This window comes from Diadema antillarum, unplaced genomic scaffold (assembly GCF_040938485.1).
Source record: "Diadema antillarum isolate AM-2024a unplaced genomic scaffold, OU_Dant_1.0 seq00001009_RagTag, whole genome shotgun sequence".
Classification (NCBI taxonomy): domain Eukaryota; kingdom Metazoa; phylum Echinodermata; class Echinoidea; order Diadematoida; family Diadematidae; genus Diadema; species Diadema antillarum.
In genome coordinates, this window is record NW_027271845.1 from 427112 (window position 1) to 454005 (window position 26894).

Below are 26894 nucleotides of genomic sequence, written 5' to 3' on the forward strand. Positions count from 1 at the left end.
TAACCGTAACGTTACTAACCATGCTTTTGGGGGTCTAGCTAAGAAATTATTGGTCGAACTGCTAAAAAACATTGTGTGAACATTTGTAATAATTGAAATTGGTTTTAATGCAAAACTTTGTTTGAAGTAACTTGAATTTTTGCACACTTTTTGTTACAAGACATTGATTTTTTTGTCATGTCCTTTTTTCGTAACGTTACTAACCAGCCCTTTAAGTTGCCATAGCAATGCTATTATTTCTTGGATTGTATTCATTCTTTTCTGTATCATAAACCTGGGAATGATTAACATGTTTTTGACATAATTTTGGCTTGAAATGAATAAATTGTAATTTAGTAGTAAAAACAAATATCTAAATTTGTTCAAATGTAACGTTACTAACTGCGGAATTGCCCTTGAGATATTGTAGAACAATAATTCTTCTATAACTTCCACTGAAATTTAATGGAAATGAAACGAAAAGGACGTTATAGAGGGTGTATTCATGTGTATATACTGTGTTTTGTACCGGGCTGTGAGGGTATAGGGATAAATTCGGGTACCTCCCTCCGAGTCGCTTTGACTCATGTGCACCACTTTTTAAAGATATACTTTCATGGAAATAGTCTTTGCTAGACGGCCAAACGACTTTAAAAAAAAATCTTGTACGCTTAGAACAACGGAAATCGCGTTGGTTGATGCATGTTTTGCAAATGGCCGTGGGGATATGATCGATAGGGGTAACTTTGGTCACTACCCACAGAGTTTCCTTTGACTGTGCTATCTTCAATATCTCAAAACCCTCAAGGGTGCAAGAGCTGAATCATCCAGATTCGAATAAGCACCTCTCCAAATAGAGTTCATTAATTACAAAATTGGACAAGTTATAGATGTTGACAGTTGTTTATATTATTTGATTCTATACGTAATTAATGGATAAGCTATCATTATCTTTCTGATAACAAACTATTATTCGCTTAAAATTATTCATGCTAGGTTTCTAATGCTGAAAAGTTTGTTTTTGGTGAAGAGAAACTGACATGTCACATTTGAACACTCTTGATATGCTCATATCGGGCACTTTGGTGCATTTGAATATTCCGTTGGCTCGGTACCCTTTGCATATTATGCAAATGAGGCCCAGATTATGTTCATGGAATTGTTTGCATCGCACTAAGTGACATTGCAAACATATGTTTCAACACTTTCGGTGTTCCAATCTGAAACCTAGAAGCATAGTTTTCATGGAAACACTGTATTTTAATCATTATTGGAGCTAATTTGCATATTATGCAAATGAGGCCCAGAATATGTACATGGAAATGTTTGCATCGCACTAACTTACATTGCAAACATATGTTTCAACACTTTGGGCGTTCCAATCTGAAACCTAGAAGCATAGTTTTCATGGAAACACTGTATTTTTGTCATTATTGGAGCTAATTTGCATATTATGCAAATGAGGCCCAGAATATGTACATAGACATGTTTGCATCGCACTAACTGACATTGAAAACATAAGTTTCAACACTTTCGGTGTTTCAATCTGAAACCTAGAAGCATAGTTTTCATGGAAACACTGTATTTTTATCATTATGGGGAGCTAATTTGCATATTATGCAAATGAGGCCCAGATCATGTCCATGGAAATGTTTGCATCGCACTAGCTGACATTGTAAACATACGTTAAAACACTTTCGGTTTTCCAATCTGAAACCTAGAAGCATAGTTTTCATGGAAACACTGTATTTTTATCATTATGGGAGCTAATTTGCATATTATGCAAATTTAGCCACTTTACCCCATTGGATTTCTTGGGACTTTTAGTGTGGTGTTTAGGAGCCCATAACAAGTTGCACTGCAGTGGAATTCGTACTGTTGCAATTAGTGGTGGGTGAAACCCTATTTTGACTGGACTATTTGCACTTGTCTGCATACAGAGTATGTAGTAAGCATGTATCATTGTGTTTTATTGGGTATGACTGCATATGTCTGTTAGGGCAACACACAACAAATGGTGATAAACACCAGCATGCAATCCGAATACGAAAAGGTGTGACAGTAGCATAACACTCAAACCATCCAGCCAGTATTGCCACACTCGTTGTTTATTTAACTAAGAAGCTTGCCACCATTCCAGTTAAAAGTATTTGTATAATAGGTATGAGAAGTTTCTATGTGAAACTGAATGACAGTCCATTCTACAAATGTGTACCCAATGACACATTATGGATCTATAGACCATAAATGGATAAAATATGGTATATTTCTAGCAGTCACATCAACAGAGCTGTAGACATAGGGCATATGGGTAAGGACAAATCATGCTGAAATGTGTTTGAGGTGTTCTTGCTAGTCATATAGTGATGTCAAAATGAGATGAATGAGTATCACATGATTAAGGGTATGTCATTGAATTACTTAATGCTTTATGAGGGCTGATAGAGACATCTCATGGTAGTCTACCACACAGCCTATGGCTGTCATTTTTTGGAACCTTCCAATGTTTTGATACATCTTTTGCTGGCATATTGGTATATATATCCAATATGGTAAGAGAGACTGATATGCAACAGATTCCATTTCTTCTCTGAGTGACTTTGTGCTCCTGACAAGACTGTATTTGAGGGGCCATCCCCAGAGAATACAGTACAATTTATGTGGTAAAACATTGCTTAAAAGCAAGTAGCAAATTAGCATTTTCTCTTTTCTGTGAGTCAAAAGCTTTCCATACAAGAAGAAATCATATTTCACATGAAATGTGAAACCAGGATACCATTGCAGCACCATGGCATTGAAAGACAGGACAAAGGCTGTTAAAAACATGCACGAATGATATGGGTTACTGAGATTATGATTCAAGGAAGTACTCTTGGTGCAAAAAACATGTATTGCATTTGTGTGTTATGGCATACACCTCTCTGTTGAATGTTTGCAGTATGAATCATTCTTGTGTGTATTTGGTAGTGAGCAGTGCCCTTTGCTGTTTACACATGAATGGACAATCCTGTTTAGCATGCAGCCATAAAGTATGACAAACCTTCACTCTGTTACTCTTTTCTTCTCTTCTGTTTTGCCTTTTTTTTTTCTCGATTTTTCTATCTAGGTTCTAGTGTACAAGGTTTCTCTGTATGGGAAGCCACAGGTTATGAGATTGAGCTCTTACGCAGGAACCCAAAGAGAAAGAAGGTCTCTGGGAGCTCCACCATAGGTTGGTATTTGAACTCCATGGTTCTGTCTAATCAGTAGTATAACATCCATTGCTTGCAGCTACTATAATAAAGTCTGTCTCAAATCGTAGCAAGGTACTCCAGGTGCAGGACCCCAGTTCATTTCAATAATTATGTAATTATCACTACCATAGCAACAGCTATACAGGTATATCAATTTTTCAGACATTGACAGACGGATGTCATGACAACAAGTAAAGTTCAAAACTGGTTTGTCACGACTGTGGTAGTTGCAATGATTTTAAGTTACAAAATGTTGTTACATGCATACTGATAATACCATTTTTGATCTGACATAAAGATATTATGCTTTATATAGAGATACATGTGAAAATAGAGAATCCATAAATTAGTCATAATGGTAGTTAAATCTAGTGCTTTGCACAGCCATATGAAATATCAATACTCTGTATAGAAAAAAACAAAATCGTTAAAATCCTATCTATTCACAAAATTATACAAACTACAGAAGTTACAATTGATGTCATGATTCTGACCAACGCTTTGGTCAGAATGTTAATAGATAAAGAGTATATGTCCATTACATTGAAGAAGTGAGAATGTGAATGTGGAAAAAGAAATGTGGAAGACTGTGTGACTCATATTATAAGTTCAATTCCATACCACATTCAATTTGGTTTCAGTGAATAAAGTGAGGTCAAATAGTTGGAATAACCTAGAAATAACATGACTTTTTGTGGGGTAAGAGTTGTAATTTCTAAATTACAACCAAAAACATGGAATTTGTGACATTTATGCACAAACCAAGGGAACATTTTGGGTTGATGACATTATCACCTCAGATATTTTGCAACCAGTATGATTATTCTGTGAAAATATGTTTAACTTTACCATTTCATATAATTTTTATGCCTCCGCCCGAAGGGTGCCGGAGGCATTATGTTTTCAGGTTGTCCATCCTCATTCGTTTATGCAATAACTCGAGTAATATTGAGTGGAATTTTACCAAACTTTGTCCAAGTATAAAGTATGATGGGGCAATTAACTTGAGTAGATTTTGGGTGAAATCGGCCAGAGGCCAAGATCAAAGGTCAAGGTCAAATCATGAAATTGTATCCGTTTATGCGATAACTCAAGACTGGATCAAGCAGATTTCACCAAACTTTGTCTGAGGATGATGTATGATGGGGCAATTACTTGATAAGTTTTTGAGTGAAATCGGCCAGAGGTCAAATCCTTAAATTTATCTTTTTACGCGATAACTCAAGACTGCATGAAGCAGCTTTCACCAAACTTGGTCCATGGATGACGTATGATGGGACAATTAAGCAAGTAGTTTTTGAGTGAAATTGGCAATAGGTCAAAGGCTAAAAGATCATGGTCAAATGCTAAAAATTTTGTTATTTCCCCCATATCTATGCAATGCCTGAAGGTATTTTCTTTGAACTTAGTGTAGACATGAACAACTGAATAAAGATTCCCCAGAGAGAGTTTCAGGTCATGAGGTCAAAGGTCAAAATGTCAAAGGTCAGGTGAAAAAGTTAAAATTTCACTTTTTTTCCATATCTAGCTAATGTATCGCCAAGGTATCTTCATGGAACTTGATACATATGCATGTACTGACTGGCAGGGATTATCAAGGGAATTTAGGGGTCATGGGTCAAAGTTCAAGGTCAACCCCTCAAAATTTCACTATTTCTCTCATCCATGCAATGCTTGCAGGATTTTGAAACTTACTATGTATTACCTAATGGAGATTCTCTGGGGATTTTCCTGCCCAAAGGTCAAAGATCAAAATGTCAAAGGTTCAGGGTCAAAGGCGAGGCTAAAATGCAAAAAAAAAAAAAAAAATCTATTTTATACTGAAATTACATTTTTTCTTCATTCCTTGAAATTACTCAATTATGCATAAACATATAAAAGGGTCAAAAGTCAAGTAAAAATCCTCAAATCCCCAAATACATGTACCTGCACTCTTAGACAATTAGCAAACCTAGTTCAAGGAAAGTGAACATTCAACACATTAGACAAACCTGCCATTTCAATATTTTGCCAGTTATGTAAAACTGTCATCACACATTGTGAATACATTGTACTATACACCTACCATGCATTATGGCGGAGGCATACCAGTCGCCATAGCAACATTTCTAGTTGTTTGATGAAGCATATATCGTTATGTTATGTCTGATTTGCCAGGGTGCTCTATTTGTCAAGGTCAACTTGAACAAGGTGTCCTGTAATTACTGGAATGCTCTGACTGGGCAGAGAAAAATCATAGAAAACTTTGACAAAAATTTTGCTACAGCCTGCAGTTTAATTTTATGGACATGAAGTTTTATGGTACTTCCCCCATGTATTGAGAGGCAATAAAGATCTCTGCTTTCCTCTCACTATTTCAGGTCTTAGGGGATTAATCAACTTGGGCAACACATGCTTCATGAACTGCATCGTGCAAGCCCTGACCCATACTCCACTCCTCAGGGATTTCTTCCTCTCCGACAAGCACCACTGCACGGGGGAACAGAACCGGGACCAGTGTCTAGTGTGTGAAATGACCAGGGTATTTCAAGAGGTGAGTATGCAGCATTGATATCACTGGGTTTTTGACACTGGTCAAGATTCTCAGGTGTAGTGGACATGTGGGATGCATTTAAAACCAGTCAGAGCTCATCCATTGTTAAATGCCTCCTTCATTTTGTCAACAAAAAAACCCAAAGAAGTCAAGTTGGAGATTAGGTTATACATTGTACCTTGCTAGAGAGTTCCATTTCTCAGCTGTACACCAGCTCCTTTTCAGACTTGTTCAGCTGACATCGGGTGCAAGCCGTGAAACTGAAATGCATATGACACTGTCACATTTGTGGCCCGAAATGTGAAAATAACAGCACCATCAACACATGATTTACCAGTTCAACATCGGCACGTATTTATTGCCAGTATCCATATTGTTCCAACCCCTGAGCGCTTGCTTACATCGCGCACATGCGATCTGACCTGGGGTCAGGTTAATACGTCACACTCATCTGCATATACATGTATCTCATGCATATTCATTACCATGACATCCCTCCTTTTACCGGAAATAAAGTTTACATCCATGCGAGTCTCAACCTTTCACTCTGAGTGTATGAATCTGTGTACTCTGGTTTTCATGTCTGTTATACAACTTCAACTGTAGGCATTAAATGTTTACAGTGTATATCTTGTATGGATATACGTTGACAATTACCAAACGTAATACATTGCAGTGTTTCTTTCTGTTTGAATTGATATTCCCATGTACACGAGTGGGAACTTGCCTGTCATTAACTGCACCAAAATGTTATGATCAAACTGGCATCTAACAATAACATATATTACATGTATGCGTTCATTCTCTATACGCATGTTCATACATCTGTATGTCTAAATGCAAACACTTAAATGCAAACACTTCTCTAGACGCATGTCCGTCCATACATCTGTATGTTTAACTGTGAACACTTTGCAAACACTTACACTGCATGTGAACACTCTCAATAGCATTGTTGTTCTGCCTTCCAAACCAACAAAACAACTTTAAATTCCTTCTTCATAAAATATCATATAACCATGTTATAACCACACATGTAATATGGTAGCTCAACATTGTTATGTAGTTGCACTAATACAATGCTCACTTCATATATGCAACATGTAAACATTTGAACTTTACAGTTTACACCCACATCTTTCTTTCCCTTTTTTTTTTAAACACATTACCTTTGTTGTTGTTTTTTTTCATACTCATTTCTTTTCTTTTGTTGTGTTATAACCACATACTGAAATCCCACTGCTTTTGTGTGTGTTTTTCCTCCACATTTGATACCAAATATTTGACCAAAAGTGATAATACAACTCTTACAACACCTACAATCATGTTGTACATTCTGATGTATTATGCAATTCTTACAACACTAACAGTCATACACTTTCTGTTGTATTATGCAATTCTGACAACACTCAGGCATGTACTTTCTGTTGTATTACACCATTCTTACAACACTCATGCATGCACTTTATAGTGTCTTTATCAGAGTCACTGTTCAATTGTTCCTGCTATCAGTTCTCTTCCTGCATGAAATATTTGATTGGTGATTGCTGCTATTGATGGTCCGAAGTCAAACCGCGTCACATATAAGATAAATGTTCAGCTCACAGTTTTCTTTATTCTTATAACGCTTAACACCAACAAACAGCGATGATCCAAGAAATCATAGCACAACTTCACAACAGTTTCTTTCTCGGAATTCGCGATGGTCTCTTTCTCAAAATTCGCGATGGTCTCTTTCTCAGACTTCGCGATGGTCTCCTTCTTGACACACACATCATACGCATTCACTGCGTTTTCATAAGGGCAGCGTTCGGCGTACACCCTTTTACATCATTTCTCTATTTTGTTTGTTTGTTTGTTTGTTTGTTTTTTTAACACACAATAACAGCACATTTCCACTGATGATTCCGCTTTTCCTTGGCGTGTATCATTACTGCGCTTCCACTGAATCAATGCACTTTTCACTGAAACTCATTTGAAACTATAACAAACTGTCGCTTTCATGATAACGCGAACACAAACTATCACAAACTGTCGCTTTCATGATAACGCGAACACAATTAGAAATATCGCACAAAATCTTCATATCGCTTAGGTGGTTTCCTGTCTCGTCTCGGCCGTCCTGCGATGGCACTGTCGCGATTCGGTTGCTCACCCTCAGCACTGGAAACACTGCTAGCTGCAACCTCTGGTGTTTCTGGAACTCTGGCCACGTCATCAGGAAGGCTGGTAACTACCTCTGGAACATCGTCTGGTCCCTCAGGTTGAGCAGCTCGTACTGGATTCGCAGCCACGTCACTCGGTGTCACTCTGGACTGGTACTTTTTGACACCAGACACGTTTCTTTTGTACAGGACCCCGGCTGGAGACCTGACTGTCACCATACTGCCACTTCTGGATACCACGGTGTAGGGTTGATGGTAATAAGGTGTGTCTAGCTTACCACCACTCTCTCGCCTCACAAGAACATCATCTCCAGGCACGATGTCTGAATACCTGGCCCCACGCCTCGAGTCTGCATACAGCTTTGCTGCTCCCTTCTTTTCAGCATCGTAGTCTCTCATCTCCTGGTCATCTCTCATTTCGTTCAGTTCAGGCATTTTCGTTCGGATTTTTCTCCCGAAGAGAACTTCTGCTGGACTCTTTCCCGTGGTTGCATGAGGGGTTGCCCGATAGACAGCTACATAGGACAACAACGCTTCTCTCCAGTTCTGCCCTTCAGCATGAGCGATGCGGAGTCGTTTTTCGATAGACTGATTTTGTCTCTCCACTTCTCCGTTGGCTTGCGGCCATTTAGGAGTTACTTTGTGATGGTGGATGCCTGTGGTCCTCATATATTCAGCAAATGTCTCTGAGATAAACTGTGGACCATTGTCAGAATACAGCGTAACAGGCAATCCATGTCTCGCAAAGATCTCTGCCAATGCTTGTATCGTTTTTTCACTGGTCGTTGACTTCATCACTGCATACTCATAGTATCTGCTGTAGTAATCTACCACTACCATGATTGACTCGCCAGTTGGCAAAGGTCCGAGAAAATCAACAGCTACATCAATCCACGGTCCTGTCGGCAGTTGCGTACTTCTGATCGGCTCTGGAGGGTTACTTCTACTTGTGAGTTGACACCCATGGCACGTTTTGACGAATTTCTCTGCATCTTTATCACAACCTGGCCACCATACCTTGCTCCTGAGGTTCTGCTTGGTGCCAACAATACCTAGGTGTCCTTCATGAGCTAGTGATACAATCTTTGGTCTCAGTTTCTGTGGTATCACCAGTCTACTTCCCCTCAACACACACTGCCCAATGCAACAAAGTTCATCTCTAATGGGAACATATGCCTTGTGCGTGCACTTGTCCCATTGTCCTCTTTGGATACATTCTCGAATTTCCATGAGTTCTGGGTCATGTTCGGATTCTCTCTCAACCTCTCTCGTTGTCACAGCTCCCGGCGTTGACTGGATAGCTACAAAGCGTACGAAACTCTCTGCTTCTGTCCCCAGTTCTGACTCTGATTGTGGACGTCCATCTTTCAACAATCTGGACAGCGGATCAGCAATGTTTGCTTTCCCAGCAATGTGGACTACTCTGTACTTGTATGGTTGCAATCTGAGCACCCATCGTTCTATCCTAGCACACGGTTTAGACCTGGCTGCGTAGATCACTTCCAATGGTTTATGGTCTGTAATGAGTTCAAATTCAATGCCATACAAGTATGCATGAAATCTCTCGCAGGCCCACACAAGTCCTAGTGCTTCTTTCTCTGTCTGAGAATACCTCCTTTCGACGTCCGTCAAAGATCTGCTGGCATAGGCGATGATTCTTGGTCCCTCATCATGGGTCTGGACCAACACGGCTCCTAAACCAACAGGGCTAGCGTCCGCTATGACTTTGGTTGGTGCATCTGGATCATAATACCCAAGAGTATCAGCATTAGTCAGACTTTGTTTCAGGGCTGCGAATGCTTCCTTCTACTCAGGGCCAAAATGGAATGGTACACCTTTCCTGGTTAGCTTCCTCAGTGGTTCTGCCAGTGTCGCAAAGTTGGGGATAAACTTCGCACAATAATTGACCAATCCCAAAAAGCTTCTCATCTCTGTTGCATTCTGGGGTTCACGTGCATCTGCAACAGCTTTCACCTTGGCATCAGCTGGGTTCAGTCCTTCTCGGGTGAGCCTGTGTCCCATGAAATCCATCTCTGAGACACCAAATTGACACTTGTCTCCATTCACAGTGAGGCCTGCTGCCTGTAGTTTGGATAGCACAAGCTTCAATCGTCTGTCATGCTCTTCCTGTGTAGCCGCATGGACTATGATGTCATCGGAAATATTTGCAACTCCCGGAATGCCTTGGATCACTCGATGAATCTCGTACTGATAGATTTCAGGAGCTGCGTTGATGCCAAAAGATAGTCTCTTGTATCGGTACAATCCGCAATGTGTCACGAACGTTGTCACATCCCTCGATTCAGGGTCCAGTTCTAATTGATGGTAGCCCCATTTCAGATCAATTTTCGAGAACACCTGACTGGTCGTAAGCTCCTGAAGTACCTCCTCTACTGTTGGTATGGGGTGTCGTTCTCGAATGATAGCTTCATTGGCCATCCTCATATCAACACACAGTCTTATGTCTCCATTTGGTTTAGGCACGATCACTACTGGGCTAACCCACTGTGTTGAATGTTCTACAGGTTCGATGATGTCTTGCGCAATCAACTCGTTGATTTTCGCCTCAACTTTCCCACGAAGTCCAAATGGGGTTCTGCGCACTGGTTGTGCCTTGGGTTTGACTGTGTCGTCCACTGCCAACTTTAGTTGTCGACCTTTTAGCTTTCCCACTCCCTGGAAAACTGCGGGGAATTCTTGCTTCATATCCTCGTATGACTGTACAGCATTGACACAAGCTCCAATATGAAGAATTGCAAGTTCTTGCGCCGTGCGTCTACTCAGCAATGGTTCTCCCCTCTCTTCAATGACAACAAACTCTGCTTTCGTGCGCTTGTCACCAGCTTCAACAGTCGCAGTGAAACATCCTATCGTTTGCAATGGCTTAGTTGCTGTGTATGGATACAGTTTCTTCGAACATTTCTTAGATGTACATGTGATCCTTTCCTCTTTCAACTTCTCCCATAACTCTCGGTCGATCACATTGCTGTCACTGCCTGAATCTACAATGACTGGAACTGTCACGCCACCAATTACCACTGGGACTTTCTCATGATGGTCATCATTCAACGTAAACTGATAATACTTCTGCCCATCCTGATTGTCATCATCATCACTTTCTGGATCACCCTCTAAATGGCGAACATTGCCTTGCTTTCTCTGTCCATAGTTACCTTTCTTGCCAGGAAACTTTCCTTTCATCCAAGCTTTGCCCTTAACGTTAGAAGCTGCACTCTTCATATTCTGGTTGGCATTTGACTTGCTTTTGCACTTCTTAGCAAAGTGGTCTTTCCCTCCACATTTCCTGCAAACTTTGCCCTTTGCTGGACAGCATGGGTCTCTTCCAAAATGCCCTCTGTTCCCACATCTGAAACACTCCAAGTCATGTGTACTAGTAGTAGGCATATGTCTTGGCTGGCTATGGCTATGTGAAAGTCTATTCACGTGTTGACTAACTTTGGGCTGGCTTGAACTGTCTTTCAATTTCATGGTATGAAATTGCCCTTCAACGGCCTCTAATGCAGCAGCTATTGCTAAAGCATTGGTAAGTTTCAACTCACCCCCTTTCTCTAGCAGACGTCGTCTCAATTTGTCAGATCTGCAGTGCTGCACAACTTGGTCCAATAACTGATTGTCCAAATCAGCTTCCACGTAATTGCACCCAACAGCCAGTTGTCGTAATCTCGTCACGTACTGGGCGACTGTTTCCCCATCTTCCTGCTTCGTTCTGCGAAACAAATGGCGCTGAAATGTGGCATTTGGTGTCACCACATAATGCGTATTCAATGCATCCACGGCTTTCTGGTACTCCTCCTTCTTTCCAGTATTCGAAAGCGTCTTAAAAGTTTCCCGAACTGCAGGTCCTGCGGTGAAGAGAAGTAACGCTCTCCGCTGCGCTTTCTGCCCCGCCGTACTCCCATCGAGAAACAGTCCACGACTGTCTGCGTAGGCTTCAAACTCTTCAAGCCATGCCTTCCACTTCACGCTCACGGCGCTTGCATCGCCAGTCGGGTCGAAATGAGGAACACCGCGAAGTGCTAGAAATTCAGCTCCAGCGACTGCCATGATGAAACATTCCTGCTCAAAGCCACAGATTCGTAATCCACATGTTCATCCTCGTCGCCAATGTCACATTTGTGGCCCGAAATGTGAAAATAACAGCACCATCAACACATGATTTACCAGTTCAACATCGGCACGTATTTATTGCCAGTATCCATATTGTTCCAACCCCTGAGCGCTTGCTTACATCGCGCACATGCGATCTGACCTGGGGTCAGGTTAATACGTCACACTCATCTGCATATACATGTATCTCATGCATATTCATTACCATGACAGACACAAATAGGATAGGCCTGCTAATCTAATCTCAAGTACCTTGCCTACAGGAAGTAAAATGCAATTGTACTGTTTTATTCTATTCTGTGTACAGCAGTGATAGACATATCTGTATTTCTTCCTGGAACTTAGAGATGATCTCACATCTAACACATTTTTTGTTTATGCCTCTGCCACAAAGTGGTGCCGGAGGCATTATGTTTTCGGGTTGTCCGTCCGTCCGTCCGTCCGTCCGTCCTTCCGTCCGTCTGTAATTAATTTGTGGACAGCGTAACTAAAAAAGCTTTTGAGGTATCCTAATGAAACTTGGCATGTATGTGTATTAGGGGCTGAAGTTGTGCCTATCAACTTTTGGGTGCACATGCTCAAGGTCAAAGGTCAAAAGGTCAAGGTCAAATGCTTAAAGTTTCACTATTTCCCCCATATCTATGCAATGCCTGAAGATATTTTCTTGAAACTTAGTGTATACATGTATTACCCAATTGAGATTCTCTGGTGAAAGATTGGGGTCATGAGGTCCAAAGGTCAAAAGGTCAAATAAAATGTTAAAATTTCACTTTTTTCTCTGTATCTTGGAAATTGTTCAAGGTATCTTCATGGAACATAGTATATATGCATGTACTGACTGGCAGTGGTTATCTAGGGAATTTGGGGTTCATGGGGTCGAAGGTCAGGCTTCAAAGGTCAAGGGCAATACTTCAAGATTTTACTATTTTTCTTATATTTATGCAATGCCAGCAATATTATTATTTTTTATCTTGATGTATGCATATATAAACCCAATAGAGATTCTCTGGGATTTTTTTTTTTTTTTGCCAAGAAGGTCAAAGGTCAAAGATCAAGTGAAAGTGCTGAACTTACTTCTTTCTCCATATCTCGGAAGTGACTCAAGTTATCTTGAAACTTAGTAGATATTTATGTATGTTCTGCCTGACAGTGATTCTCTTATAAATCAAAGGCCAGATGAAAATGATAACAATTTCAGTTCAATACAGAAATTGCACTTTTTCTCTATACCTTGAAAATTACTCAGTGCATAAACTTATGAAAGAGTCAAAGTCAAGTTAAAGTTCTTAAATCCCCAAATACACTGTACATGCTCTCCTATTCATCCAATTAAACATAGATCAAGGAAAGTGAACATTCAATACATTTGTGACAAACATGTCATTTTAATATTTTGCCAATTTTGTGAAAATGTAATCACACATTGTCCACATGTACTATAGACCTATTAGGAGAATCATGCATTATGGCGGAGGCATACCATTCGCCATAGCGACATTTCTAGTTTTGTTTTGTTTTTGTTTGTTTGTTTGTTTGTTTGTTTTTTGGGGGGGTTGTTTGTTTAAATATTGCATTTATTCAGCGTTTCATCTCAACCTTTTCTCTTTACATATTGATAAAATGTAACTCGGCTCTCGTGGTTAAATATGTGTATTGTGTGCGTGACTGTGACTGTGTGTGTACTTGTGTTTTCCCCATTCCTCTACCATTTTTCAGGAAAATAGGTGAGGAAATATGTCTGCTTCTAAGAAGCAATTCAGTGCCTATACTTCAAGGATATCTCAACAAGAATTCACTCCCAGAAAGTTGTACTACAGCAAGAAGGTCAACCCAGTGTGAAGCAATAATAAACATAAGAGTAAAATTGAACAACTGATTGAAAAGTTTTGTGAGAAGCATTTTTTTTTTTTTGTAATAAATCATGGGAATAGCCATGATATGTATAGTATAGAGAGTTTTATTACAATACCGTTCCCAACAGGACTGATGGGATGACAGAATGTAAGTGTAAAGTTTGAAATAAGGGGGAATCTTTTGCTGGAAATAAGTTCTGAGCAGACCTAATCAATCCAAGGCAGTGAAAGAGAGGGTGTGTTTGAGTGCTCTCATAAAGCGAACCGAACAGTACCGTTCCCGCGCCAGAGGAGTGCTCGAACGTTCCTGGATTGTGCCGTACTGAACTGAACCAAGCCAAAAGTGGACCACTTCTTGATGTGCTCCAAAAAGGGTACCAAAAGTGTACCAAAAATTAGCATGTAAAGATTGCACGTATCATGCACATACGTCACAATGCAGAGTTCATTCTCATTGTTCGGGACATCTGTAAGTAGTTGAAGCGTGCCAGGTGAATGACCGTCTTGCTACAAAATGTGTGACCTCTTCTAGAAATAACTCATGAAGTACGCTTTCTCCACGGAGTGCTGGAACGCTCCAAATCTTGCACAGTACAGTTTGGTACGCTTTGGCTCGGTTCGCTTTGGTTCGCTTTAGAGCTCTTGAATGCACCCAGAGAGAGAGAGAGAGAGAGAAAAAAAAAGTATATTATGGCAGATCCAAGGAAAGTGATGTACCTTTCATATGGTTTGAATGTATGGGGAGGTTGTGTGTGTTGATTGCAATCCTGTGGAAAGCCACCTACTTGTGACCCACTCTCTGAGTGATAGAGTTGGCCTGGTGGGCAATTGATCTGGATGTGGTCGTGGGTTAGCATGGAGTAGAGGTTGAAAGATGTACTTTTTTTAAGGTGTGCTTTCTTGAAGTACTGTGTTGTGCATCAGAAAATTGGATGGTTTCCCATGCTCATCTGGTATGTCATACAGTGTTATCATGGATGTCATGAGGCTGCTCTCTTCACAGAAGACTTCATGTAGTTGCTGTTTTGTGTGTTTGATGATAGCTGATTTCTTCTATTCCCCAGGTAGGCTTTGATGTTCCTGAAGTACCTTGAGCTTGTGCAAGGCATAGCATTTTGTAGACTCCTGGCTAGGTATTCTTGAGTTGTGAATCCTTGTGGGTGTGGAGTGACGTGTAAAGTTTCTTGGTAGAGTGTTGTCTGACTTTGATGTTGACTAGCTTGAGCTCCTGCCCATCCTCAACATATCACTGTAGAGCACTCTTGTGGAGGGAGTTAATGAAATGCTTAGTGGTGAAACGAAATGCTTATACAAACTGAAGCTGCAGCACATATTAAAATTGTGTATGTGTATCCTTCACATTCTCACATTGTTATCAACCTATATCTGCAGTTCTATTCGGGCATTCGATCAGTGCACATTCCATACCGCTTGCTGCACCTCGTCTGGACACATGCCAGACACCTGGCTGGTTATGAGCAGCAGGATGCCCATGAGTTCTTCATTGCAGCTCTTGATGTCTTACACCGGCATTGTAAAGGTACCATTGATCGAAATTGCCAATTCTTTGAGAGATATACTCAAAAAACTTGTCAGATTCAGTATGTTATGTACTTGGATGAATAAGAATTATCTATTCCTGTAAACTCAGAAATATTTGCGGCATGAATTTTTCATGAATTGGAGCTGATGGCGCTTAATGCGGCATAAAATTTTTGTGAATCTTAGCTTGCGAAATAATTTCTTGCACCCAAAAATTTCTGGTTTTACACTTACAGTATTCCCTTCCTCTATTTCCTACTTACTATTCAGATGTAATATGTGTGAACTTAGAAAAATAATTTTATAGAGACATGTTATAAGTAATATTCAGTACTGTTTGTATAAGTTCCTCCTATCTACTACAAGAAAGATTTTTATTTATACAGCTGAATTCCTTGCTTGAAGGCTTTGGTAGTTTTGTTTCACCAAAGGTGGTGACTCTTGTGGGAAAATGTCACTGCTTTAATATTTTATTGATCTTTCTGTGGACATTGATGAAGGCAACAATGTCCAGGCAAGTGAACTTTTTATGTAGAAATAAAGGGGAAAATACCCTGATGCAGAACATCTAATGATAACACAGTTATAAAAACTCAAAAGAAAGAAAAACTATAGCTGCAGTGATGAAAAACAGACAAGTCAGTAGATGATCAAATCCCGAAGAGTAGCTGTGGACTAATACTCTGTCTTTTTTTTCCCAGCAGGACACAATGGAGTCTCGGGTAATAATCCCAATCATTGCAATTGTATCATAGACCAAATCTTCACCGGTGGGCTGCAGTCAGATGTGACATGCCAAGCATGCAAGTAAGTCAGCATGTTGAAATTAGAACAAATCTTGTGAACTTCCTTTCATGAAAATCTTGGTGTCTACATACCTCAAAAGAGTTCATAACCATGAATATGATTCTGTTTTTGCACATTTAACTTACTTTGAGGGGGAAAAAAATGTACCTTGATGTAGATCTGATTTTCAGTACATATTGAGTGGAAAACATCTGCTTATGATATGAATATGAAAGACACTGTTGATGTGAAACAACTTATACAGACAAAAATCACTATTGTGATCTTGTGTTTAACTCTTGTCACTTTTGTCAGTATTTTAAAAATAATTTATCAGTGAAAATCAGAACAACTTTATGTGAGGCACGATATATGTATAGCTACAACATACAAACAAAGTGGAGTAGCAATTGTAGAAAATAATCAGTGTTTCTGGGGTGTACTGCCCATTATGTGCATTTTCATGTACGATCAAAAGAGTACTGGCTACAGCAAGGAAAATCTGGCTGTCTCTGCAAACCTTGTTAGTTTCAGCTGCATTTCCAAATGATCAAGGATGCATTTTGTGCTTTGTGTGTCTGTGTGTGTGTTCTGCTTTTCTTGAATGAATTGATATTCAGAGTTAGCATGTTCTTTTTCCCTGCTGGTGTACATCCCAAGGACCATCTAGAAGTCACTGTCTCTTCATTGAAATGTGTTTGTTTGTTTCAGGGGTATATCAACAACAGTCGATCCCTTTTGGGATATCTCACTAGACCTTGGCCCATCAAGTACTGGTAGTAGCAGCAGTGCTCCCCTCCCTGTTCCCCCCTCCCAACCTCCAGTAGGCGACTTCTCTGTAGACAGTAACTCTTCAGGTGAGTTCAAGAAAATGTAACTCAAGTGGCCGAGACTGACAGTAAGAATACTGCAAACGTCAATATTTTCGGATGATTTTTTTGCACTGAGCGGCTCAAAAACATATTCGCAGGTTGTTGAATTCGCGCTGCACAATTGTCAACCCATTCACAATGTGCAGAGAAAATTGTGAAGATATTTTCGCGGGTTTTAGAATTCGCGCTAGCCAGAAGTAGCACGAAATCAGCAAAAATTAATGTACCGCAAAAACTTTTGCATTTACAGTATACTAATTACTAGTGCCAAGATGTTTGAATGGCTGTATGACAGATAGCTAGAGTATAGAGTAATGGGATGTAGTCTGATGGTTTAGGTCATTATAGACATACTAGATATAATGTTTGATTTTATTAGTTGATTATCATTCACATTCTAAAGGGATGACTCCAGAAGGGACAGAAGGATGTGTTTCATTTAGCTTTACAGTATAAAGCATGTGTGTGGTAAAGCCACCCAGCACACAGTTTCTCACTGTCATTCAATAGTCAAAGTAATATTTTTGCCAGATTTTGCATTATTGTGATTTTTATTCTTTGCATTTTCATGTATCGAATAAATGTTATACAGTTGAACCTCTCTTATCCGGCCTCCCTTTATCCGGATCTCTCTATTATACGGACGCAATCTCGCCGTGATTTTTTTACAATAATTACGGGAGGAAAGGGGGATTCCCAACTCCTTGAGAACTCCTACACAAACACACATGAATTACATATTCTTGATACATTTCTTAATAATTATTTAGGTAAATCATCCCAAGAATTTATAAAAGAAAATGATTTCATTCTTGCAAACACGAACCTCTATTTTGGGGTCTGTTACTGAGTGTAACAATGAAAAGGTTGCAGTATACACATTACTACATGTGGTACTACAATGGGCTACATCAGTACATGTGTATGTATATGTACATGTATAAAGCATTGAGTCTCCCGTATCCGGCCAAATCCCTTATCCGGATGAGCCCCGGTCCCGACTTGTCCGGATACGAGAGGTTCAACTGTACCTTGTCAGTCCTGATATTTGAATTTTTGCCCCACCCAAAAAAAAAAAAGTCGTGAAGACAAATAAGGTACAGATACATTGTCGATGATTGACAAAATCATTGCCTGAAATTTATCATGTTGCAAACCTTATTTCCAAAGTAATCTAGAATATAAGCTTGAATTTTTGTTAAATTCTTGTGCATATTCTTTGTGTATGCATGTGTTTAGTTTATACAAGGAGTTACCAGACACTTGGTTGATATGATTGAGTGTGTGTGTCTGTGTATGTGTGTGGGTATGCAGTATGGAGAGTGTTCTGTGGTTGATTTTGTTGTTCCTCCATGCCACTCTCCTTCCTCTCAGGTTCCAGTACTAGTAGCAACAGTCTCCACAATGGTGATTCAGGCCTTATGTCACCTCCAGGGTTTGATGATGTACCACATTCCCTTGATGACTGCTTACGAAGGTAATTCAGAGGCTTTCTCTCTCACTCCCTCTCTCTCCTCCTCTCTCTTTTTCTCACTCTGTGAATTGAAACCTGTATTGAATTACATACAGAGTATCAGTGTTGAGTGATTACCAGACTACTGAATCAGAATGAATAGTATGGTACAGTAGTCTTTGCTTAATTGGGTAGTGTCTGGCAGAGCATTTCTTACCCATTTAAGAGGAGACTACTGTACTTTTATTTTTTTCTCAGCAAGAAACGAGGACTCCTCTTATAAAGTCTGTTTATGATTCCAACAGACTGCTCTCACTCAGGCAGTTGCTTCCTTCTATCAGTTCTTGTACTTTTTTTCACTTTAATTTAGTAGGCATATACCATTGCTTTTTCAAGAGAATGTTTGATATCTCAAGTCAGCATCATACATTGACCATGTCTCAATAGAATGTTGGCTATAATGAGCTTGTTCATAACCCTTTATGTGCCCAGGCCCTTATCTTTACTGACCAAGTTTCTTCATCAGCATCCAAACTTGACCTAGTTGTAGATTAGCAAGCCTGCTTAGGTGTGGCAGTGTGTAACAGTCCAACAGAAAGGCCCTGATGACACAATGAGGATTTGGGGGATTTGATAGTCTTGTTTGTTGACAGGTAGTTTGCAGACATTTGTGTCACTCAGCAAAGAAAGCACTCCATCATGCATGCCAGTTGGCAAAAAAAAAAACAAACAAAAAAAACACCAAAAAAAAAAAACAAACAGTAAGGTTTGAGGTCACTACCGTAAGCATGCTGTGTGTATGATCCTGTCATTCGTTGATGGCAGTCTTATCATGAGTGTGGGACACTGTATCAGCTAAGGACAATGCGATATCAAATTACAAGTCCCTGTAAGTCTTTCTAAATGGTAAGCTTATTGTGCACCAAACAAGCAAATACACAGAATGGGGAAATCTGAAGAAACTTAGAGGTTATGAGCGTATATCATTGAATGCCTGCAGTCAGGTTGCCATGTCTTAAATTGCTTTCTCCAATGATGACACCCATGCTTTGATATATGATTACTGCACTGACATTTCCAATTTCATTTTTTCAAAAGACTCTTCAAGTCACCAAGGACGGCTTTACTGAAAATAAGTCACCATGTATGGTCAGAAACTTCATTAAACCTGCAATAGTATTTTCTACACATAATGTACAAATACATTTGTTCTCCACTTCTCTCCCACCTAGATTCACCCGTCCAGAGTATTTGGGTAGCAGTGCAAAGATAAAGTGTAGTGTCTGTCAGAACTATCAGGAATCCACCAAGCAACTCACCATGAAAACGCTACCCCTGGTTGCATGCTTCCATTTGAAGGTGAGAAGTAATAGTGTCAACCGATGCTTTTAATGTCTGTTGTACTGTGCTGCTTATGTGGGGTACAAATGAGCCCTTTGCTCTGAGTGTTTACCTTTCTGACTGTGAATGTACATAAAACTACAATCCAGTATATTTGGCTTGATACAATTGTGTGACAATTATGTGTGCAAAAAGCATGTTCTTGTTTTCTTTTTTCACTAATACGGGTAGCATTCAGTCAGTTCATGTATCTTTCATTAGCAATAAAAGTGATATGATTATGATGAAAGTTGTGTTCTGCAAGTGACTACCATTTTTGCCTTCTGTTTTTTCGTTTAATGCAATAGAGATTTGAGCACTCAACCAGATTCAGGAAAAAGATCTCAACGTTTATATCCTTCCCACATGAGTTAGACATGACGCCATACATGTCTACTCACCGTAGAGCCAATGGTCACCACCATCGGCAGAACAGGACAACTACCTCAGATAATCAGTGAGTATCTCACAAAGCCCGACTCCCCCTTTCTTCTCCTCAATCTACTCCTGGCAGTCTAGCTTTGGCTCTCATTCTGACATAGAAAAAGTGATAGTAGCACATGACATTGTTTCATGAGCCTTTTTATTTTCATTATGTTATAACACTTTGGCTGAGATGATAAAGTTGGCTTTTTCTATTGCGATTCAACATAGGTTTTTCCATGAACGTTATGTAGCTTTGATATTGAACAGCAAACATATTTCCTGCAATGTTGCTGTGTGATGAATCTGGATCGTGTGTGTTCTTGTAACTTCCTCTTTTCTTTTTCTTTTTTTTTTGTGGTATGTCATAAGTGTATATTGAATGGGTTGTTCAAGTTGTGTGTTGGATTTGATGAAGAACATATTCTGTGTTCAAGCGCTTAAAAGGGAACCAAACCAAACCAAACCATACCGTATTGTACCATAGCATACCAGTCTGGGAATGTTCGAGTACTCTGTGGAGAAAGCATACCTCATGAGTTAATTTTTAGACTCGAGTCTGAGGGAGTCACATGTTTTGTAGCAACAAGGTCATGCACCTTGCATGCATAACACTACTTACAGGTTTCCCTGTCAGCAGAGAGTCAACTCTTTGTATTATAACGTGGTGCGTGTTATGTGCATTCTTCTCATGCCAACTTTTGGTTCAGTACTGTACACTTTTGAAGCACATCGAGAAGTGGCCCACTTTTGGCTTGGTATGTTATGGTACAGTAAACTTTGGGAGAGTTTGAGTGCTCCTTTGGTGCGGGTATAGTATGGTGCACCACGCTGTAGGAGAAAGCTGGAAGGCACCCATAAACCTTCATATAGGAGACTACCGGTATGTGAGCTTTTGTTAACCACTGCAAACAGTATCAAGGTTTGTGAATTACACCAGTTAAGTGGTTAGACCTGAATATTATCAAGCCAGTACCTCAGTGTAATGATATTCTTTTGTAATTGTATGTCTACAGTAGCATCTACAAACATATTTTAAAACCAAAAACAGCACTCTGAGAATTAGTCTCAAGCAGATATGACATGTAAGTGCCCTTCTCAGTTGAGGTTGAACAAACCAGTGTATTGATCACTGGGATAGTTAGCACTTTGTGTGTTGATGGTCTAATATTATGAGATCTTGCCTTCAGAAGATGTAACCCTTGTGCTTTGGTGTCTCCTTTTCTCCAGATATTCACTCTTTGCTGTAGTCAATCACCATGGTTCCCTGGAGGCAGGTCATTACACCTGCTATGTCAGGCAGCACCATGACCAGTGGTTCAAGTGTGACGATGCCCTCATCACCAAGGCAACCGTTCATGATGTTCTCCACAGTGAAGGGTGAGACAAGTCACTTGTCAGGAGAGGAGCTGGTACAGTGCACTCCTGTTATACCGAAATTTTTGTTACAGTGCAGTAAAAAGTCAGGTCTATTAATTATCATCTGCATAATTTATATTTGCACATTTTACTGTTCAGCTGTGAAGAAAATTTTGATATAATGAAAGAAAACTGCCAGTCCTGAGGATTTCGTTATAACGGGAGTTGCCTGTAGCATCAGTTTACCATTGCCAATGTGACATCATCATTGCTTCAACAATGCTTCCTTCCTTTCCTGAGATTCTGATTGTATTACCCTTTGTACCTAGCAAGCTGTTTTCTTTTTTAATCCGTATGCTAATCACATAAATCATTTCGCAATTGACTTTTTCTTTACTAATTCTTTGCAAGTCTTGTCACATGATTTTCAAAGTACTATACTAAACATGTACATGTACACGGTTTGCAGCCCTGCCACTGTAAATCTACATTATTGTTGAGGGATTAACTAAAGTCATATTCTTCCTTTGTCACTGGACAACTGACACATTTAGAATGGGATTACAGAGATATTTTTGTAACTGTTTGATTGATTTATGTGTTAATACCTGTGTATTGTGATTCCATTTAGTGCAGCAGCAGTTTTGTTTATTGTGTCTTCTTGTCACTTTGTAAAGTACCAGGTACTTGCAAAGGTAAGTGCAATGTTACCTTCTGCAGTATTTTCTAGAAGTCTTAAAAAAGAGCGTAGTGTAAGTGCAATGTTCCCTTCTGCAGTAAGTTGACAAAAAGAATCTGTTCTTGTTTTGTTCTCTGTGTACCCAGGTACCTTTTATTCTATCACAAGCGGATCCTGGAGTATGAGTGATGCCAGGGCCGTCTCAAGGACAGCGATTCCTCCTGAAGTGGTCCTAGCACTCTTGCCCTCATCAGGGCGGCTCGGATGCAATCTATCCATTTTATTTGTGTGTGAAAAAACAACAACAGATAAAACCAATTGAAACTGCGATGAAAGACGTAGGGGGCTTAAATGCCCAGAGATGAACCAGAGCCTTTGCTGGCTCTCCTGTCACTGAGTCCCAACTGTGTCAGTTGTAGTATGTTCCTGTGCCTGTTTTCATGTATGAAGGTATGTGTGTAGGGACGTAGGTTTGTGCTTAACCATGAATAGTCTGCCTGACTGTACACACAGAGACAGAGCAGCACAGCTGTGAGGGTAGCTATGATGATAGTATTCACAACCTGTCCTCAGTGAGATGACTTCTTTTATGTCCCGTGATGACTGCAAATATATAGAAGCAAAAGGAATTGATTTAATACTGACGTCAAATAAAGCTGCCCAGCACATTTTATTTCTCTCCTTGTTTAATATCATGCAAGCAGTTAGTGTGTGAGCATCTCTTCCTGGCCCTGACTGGACTCTAGTCCCTGGCAACAGACTGCGGTGGTATCTCATGGAAATGGCTGGATCAGTGTTTGTCTCTTCCACCAACATACCACCTTATGACAGGAATAGAATGAAGCACTGCAGTGGTCTTACTGTATGAATCGGAGTCTGATGAGATTGGAGATCTCTGATGTATCCCTGTCAGCTCAGAAAGCTTTTGCCTTCATTCAAGTGAGCAGCCATTATTTCTAAAACTCTTGAGGTTGGGTCATCGAGAGAATTATGTGCATTATAGCCTATGATATTTACTGCTCATTTCAGTATCTCAAGCCATTTGAGGATATACTACAGCAATCAAATAAGAAAAAAAAAAATAACAAATTGTCTGTAATTCATGAGTCAACCTCCTCTCTCATTGAAGGAAAGCAGTTCCTTGCAATTCGGTCTTAATTTGGGAGTGGTAGGTCCCCAGAAACTAGATTTTAGGGCTGTTTCATGGTCATTTGAATCGAATGGAATTTTTAGTGCAATTTCCATCAGGTATTTAGAGTCAAAGAAGTAGAAGGATTTCTGCAACTTAAAGACACCACTGTGTTCCTACACATATTATTGAAGCTGAGAAGCATACACACAACACAACTCTGATAAAGCAACGTATTACTGTAGCCAGTATCACCAAGCAATACTATCTGTGTGTCATGAGTCAGCCCCCTCTCTCATCGTGGAGAAAAATACTACTCTCCCCTCAAGACATCAAGGAGTAGGCATATGTGAAAGAAATTACCGGTAAGCCCTTTCTGTCCTGATCTTGATGTCAAAAGGTGTGACTTTGCATCATAATCTTTGTATACAGTGACTGTTAGGTAAGCATTTAATAGGTAATACCTGTTTGCCAGTTGTGTAGCAAAATGATTCCAATAGAGGTCATAAAATAATCAAATGAAAAGAAAAGAAATGAAATTTGTCCACTTTACTAAGGTAGAAGCCTGAATGTACTTAAAGAGAACCTTGGAGAGCACCTCAAGCAGTTGACAATTGGCAAGTCTGTATGTAAAGCTGTGCATTATCTGTGAGGTGTTCAACCATAATACCCCCATTCCACAAAGATTTGTTCTCAGTGGTCACTCGTTGGAAACAAAGTTTTTTGCTTCCGGCCACCCACTGAAGTGAGTCAGATAGCAGTCTGATGAATCCAACTTGTGATGGTTGACCATCAGGTCAGTGTCAGACACGCTGGGTGTGATGCGATGAGGAAGATCGTCCAGTGAGGATCATGCACGACAGGTCTGAGACTGATTCAATAGTCCACCAGCACAAGTTGGATTCATCAGAGTGCGACGCAATACACTTCGATCTGTGACTGAAGCAACAAACTTTGCTTCCGACGAGTGACCGACGAGAAGAAATGTCTGTGGAATGGGGGTATTAATGAAGAGCACTGATTGCAAATGGAAATCATGATGTATGTAAAAGTAGAGAAGTATGGCACCATGATATAACAATAGCTTGGGAAATATGATTTTACAATGGAGCAACATGATTTGAGAGAGATACTTTGGACCAAATTAAGGCAATGTGACTTTACCTTTTTTGGTACTCATAGAATGTCCATTTTCTATTATCTACTTGATTTTTTTTTTTGATGCCTAACAGAATGCCAAGTACATCAAAATATGTTCATACTGGAGACAGAGTGTTCCTGTTCTGTAAGTCAAGCCTAACATGAACAGCTTTGGTCTTGGGTCTAATGGCTTGAAAGTATAGCCTGGCTTGTGATGTGATAAGGTGTCAGACTCAGTACAAAGTGACCAGATTTGTCCTCAGTTCTTCTTCTAAGTTCCCAAATATGTCACAAAACCTCCAGGACTGTCCACAATGAATTTAATAATCCGCACCCTACTCTATAAATTGGTAACTCATTTCACATCGTTCCACTCCCCAGTTAGAATGCCTCACAAAACATGGATTGAAGCTTTTTGAATAGATTGCATTAATCAAAATTAATGCATGTATTATACAACATGGTAACTTTCCTGTTATGAAATATTTAATCTGATGGAATGTAGTTTCTATGAAGATTATTACATTAGACCTTCAACCCTGCTTCCTGTTATATATTTGCATGCACATCCGTGAGCAAGAACTTGGTTGACACCACTAGTACTGGCAATATTTTATGTTATTTCAGGAAGTTTATGGCAAAAAAAAAATATATATATATATTGTTCCCATGTTATTATCACATGTGGCAAGGAAAGATAAAAATTGATGAATTGCAAAGAGGCATATGAATATGTATGAGGAATGATAATTTTGAGAACATTCATGGCATTGGAAGTAAAGTAGGTCTTTATCTTGCCTACCGGTATTCTGCTACACCAATGATTATATGACAACTTATGGCCATTTCCCTAAAAACTATAGATTGACATATCTGCTATCCTCTCCATATTTTTTCATTGGAATCCTGGTAGGAATTACTTAGAAAATGTTATAGATGTGTATATCTTGAGCCCCGTTTAAACAGAGCCTTTCAAACCAGAGTTACCATAACATCTGGGCAATTTTTCAATTTTTTTTCAATTTTTTTTTTCATTTTTTTTTTGGCCATGCCTGTCAAAACAGTCTCCACAAAATGTTGCTTGAAACTTTTGCGAAACCCCTTCCCTAGCCAGCTAGGGTAATTACCCCAACATTACCCTGACAACCCTTCTGTTAAATTGCTCTCACGGTAACATTCCTGTGATACACTCAGCACACATGCACAACAGTCCAAACAGAATGAGACACTGCTCTCTGATAACATGCATGGAGTGTAACCACACCCCCTTAGTGCAGGACCGGGTAGGTTGTTATGGAAACCTACATTACTGTACCTGGAGAAGGTTTTCAGTATGTGTCTGTTGATTAAAAGGGTACCCCTCGCTCTCTCCTGCGGTTTTATTGCCTGAGGCGAGGAATTTTGTTTTCCCGATGTGGTCTTGACGTTGTGGGGATGAGGTCTGTTAAAACAGGGCTTAAGGGTGCAAAGGAACAACACTTACAAAAATATGACTTTAGATTGAACATGATGTGTTGATTTTGATTATTTGGCACTGTGGATATTGAAGTGATATGTCTCTTAAAATGCTGTGCCACCCAGTTTGAACTGTTATACACTTGTTACTGTTAACTCAGGTGCTTTTTGCATGTACTGGATAAAAATGTATGTATATTTGTTACAATTTACAATCTTGTTTGATATGTCATTTTTTTGCATGACTATGAAATTGTTCTTTTCTGTCAGGGAAAGCAAGTTAGGTAGTGAGAAATAAACTTTCCAGAGGATGCCTGTTAGTATACATATCCAAAGGGTATGCTAGTGAACACAACTTCACTGTTGTGTATTTTACTCTTTGTGGATTTGGAAGCTATGACCGTGAATGGTGTAAAAAAGCTCCCCAGTGAAGGTTTTGCAAAGTCAGAGAATGTTGGCAGGATAGTCTTGTTTGAAGGAAGTAAATCAACCAGAATGGCAGCCTTTTGAAAGCTTGAACTGGCAATGCACAATGAGGTTTCTGTAAACTCACTCCATCTACATTTATGCTGCACATAAGAGGGCCCAAAATAAAATGTTTTTTTTTTTTTCAATTCCTTGGGGTGACTGATCATACTTTGGATGATGAAGGACCATATATTCCCACATTTAGCAGAGTGGTTAGGCTCTTTGCAAAAATATTAAATTATTGACTTTTGAAACAGAAGAGCAGTAGTCACATGACATGATATTCACTCAATGTAGACATCTTATTTCCATAGATG

At 39.7% G+C, this 26894-nt stretch overlaps 1 protein-coding gene across 1 annotated transcript in view; it reads left to right on the forward strand.

Moving 5' to 3' along the window:
- Window positions 1-26187, forward strand: part of LOC139742611 (ubiquitin carboxyl-terminal hydrolase 22-like) — a 36237-nt gene extending 10050 nt beyond the window's left edge. Inside the window, exons 4-13 of the mRNA XM_071653136.1 lie at window positions 3086-3190; window positions 5573-5745; window positions 15284-15431; window positions 16138-16240; window positions 16931-17076; window positions 18466-18568; window positions 19777-19903; window positions 20233-20381; window positions 21578-21727; window positions 22532-26187. Of these exons, the coding sequence (XP_071509237.1) occupies window positions 3086-3190; window positions 5573-5745; window positions 15284-15431; window positions 16138-16240; window positions 16931-17076; window positions 18466-18568; window positions 19777-19903; window positions 20233-20381; window positions 21578-21727; window positions 22532-22574 (1247 nt within the window). The 3' untranslated portion in view covers window positions 22575-26187. The remainder of the gene's footprint in view (window positions 1-3085; window positions 3191-5572; window positions 5746-15283; window positions 15432-16137; window positions 16241-16930; window positions 17077-18465; window positions 18569-19776; window positions 19904-20232; window positions 20382-21577; window positions 21728-22531) is intronic.
- The last annotated feature ends 707 nt before the right edge of the window (window positions 26188-26894 follow it).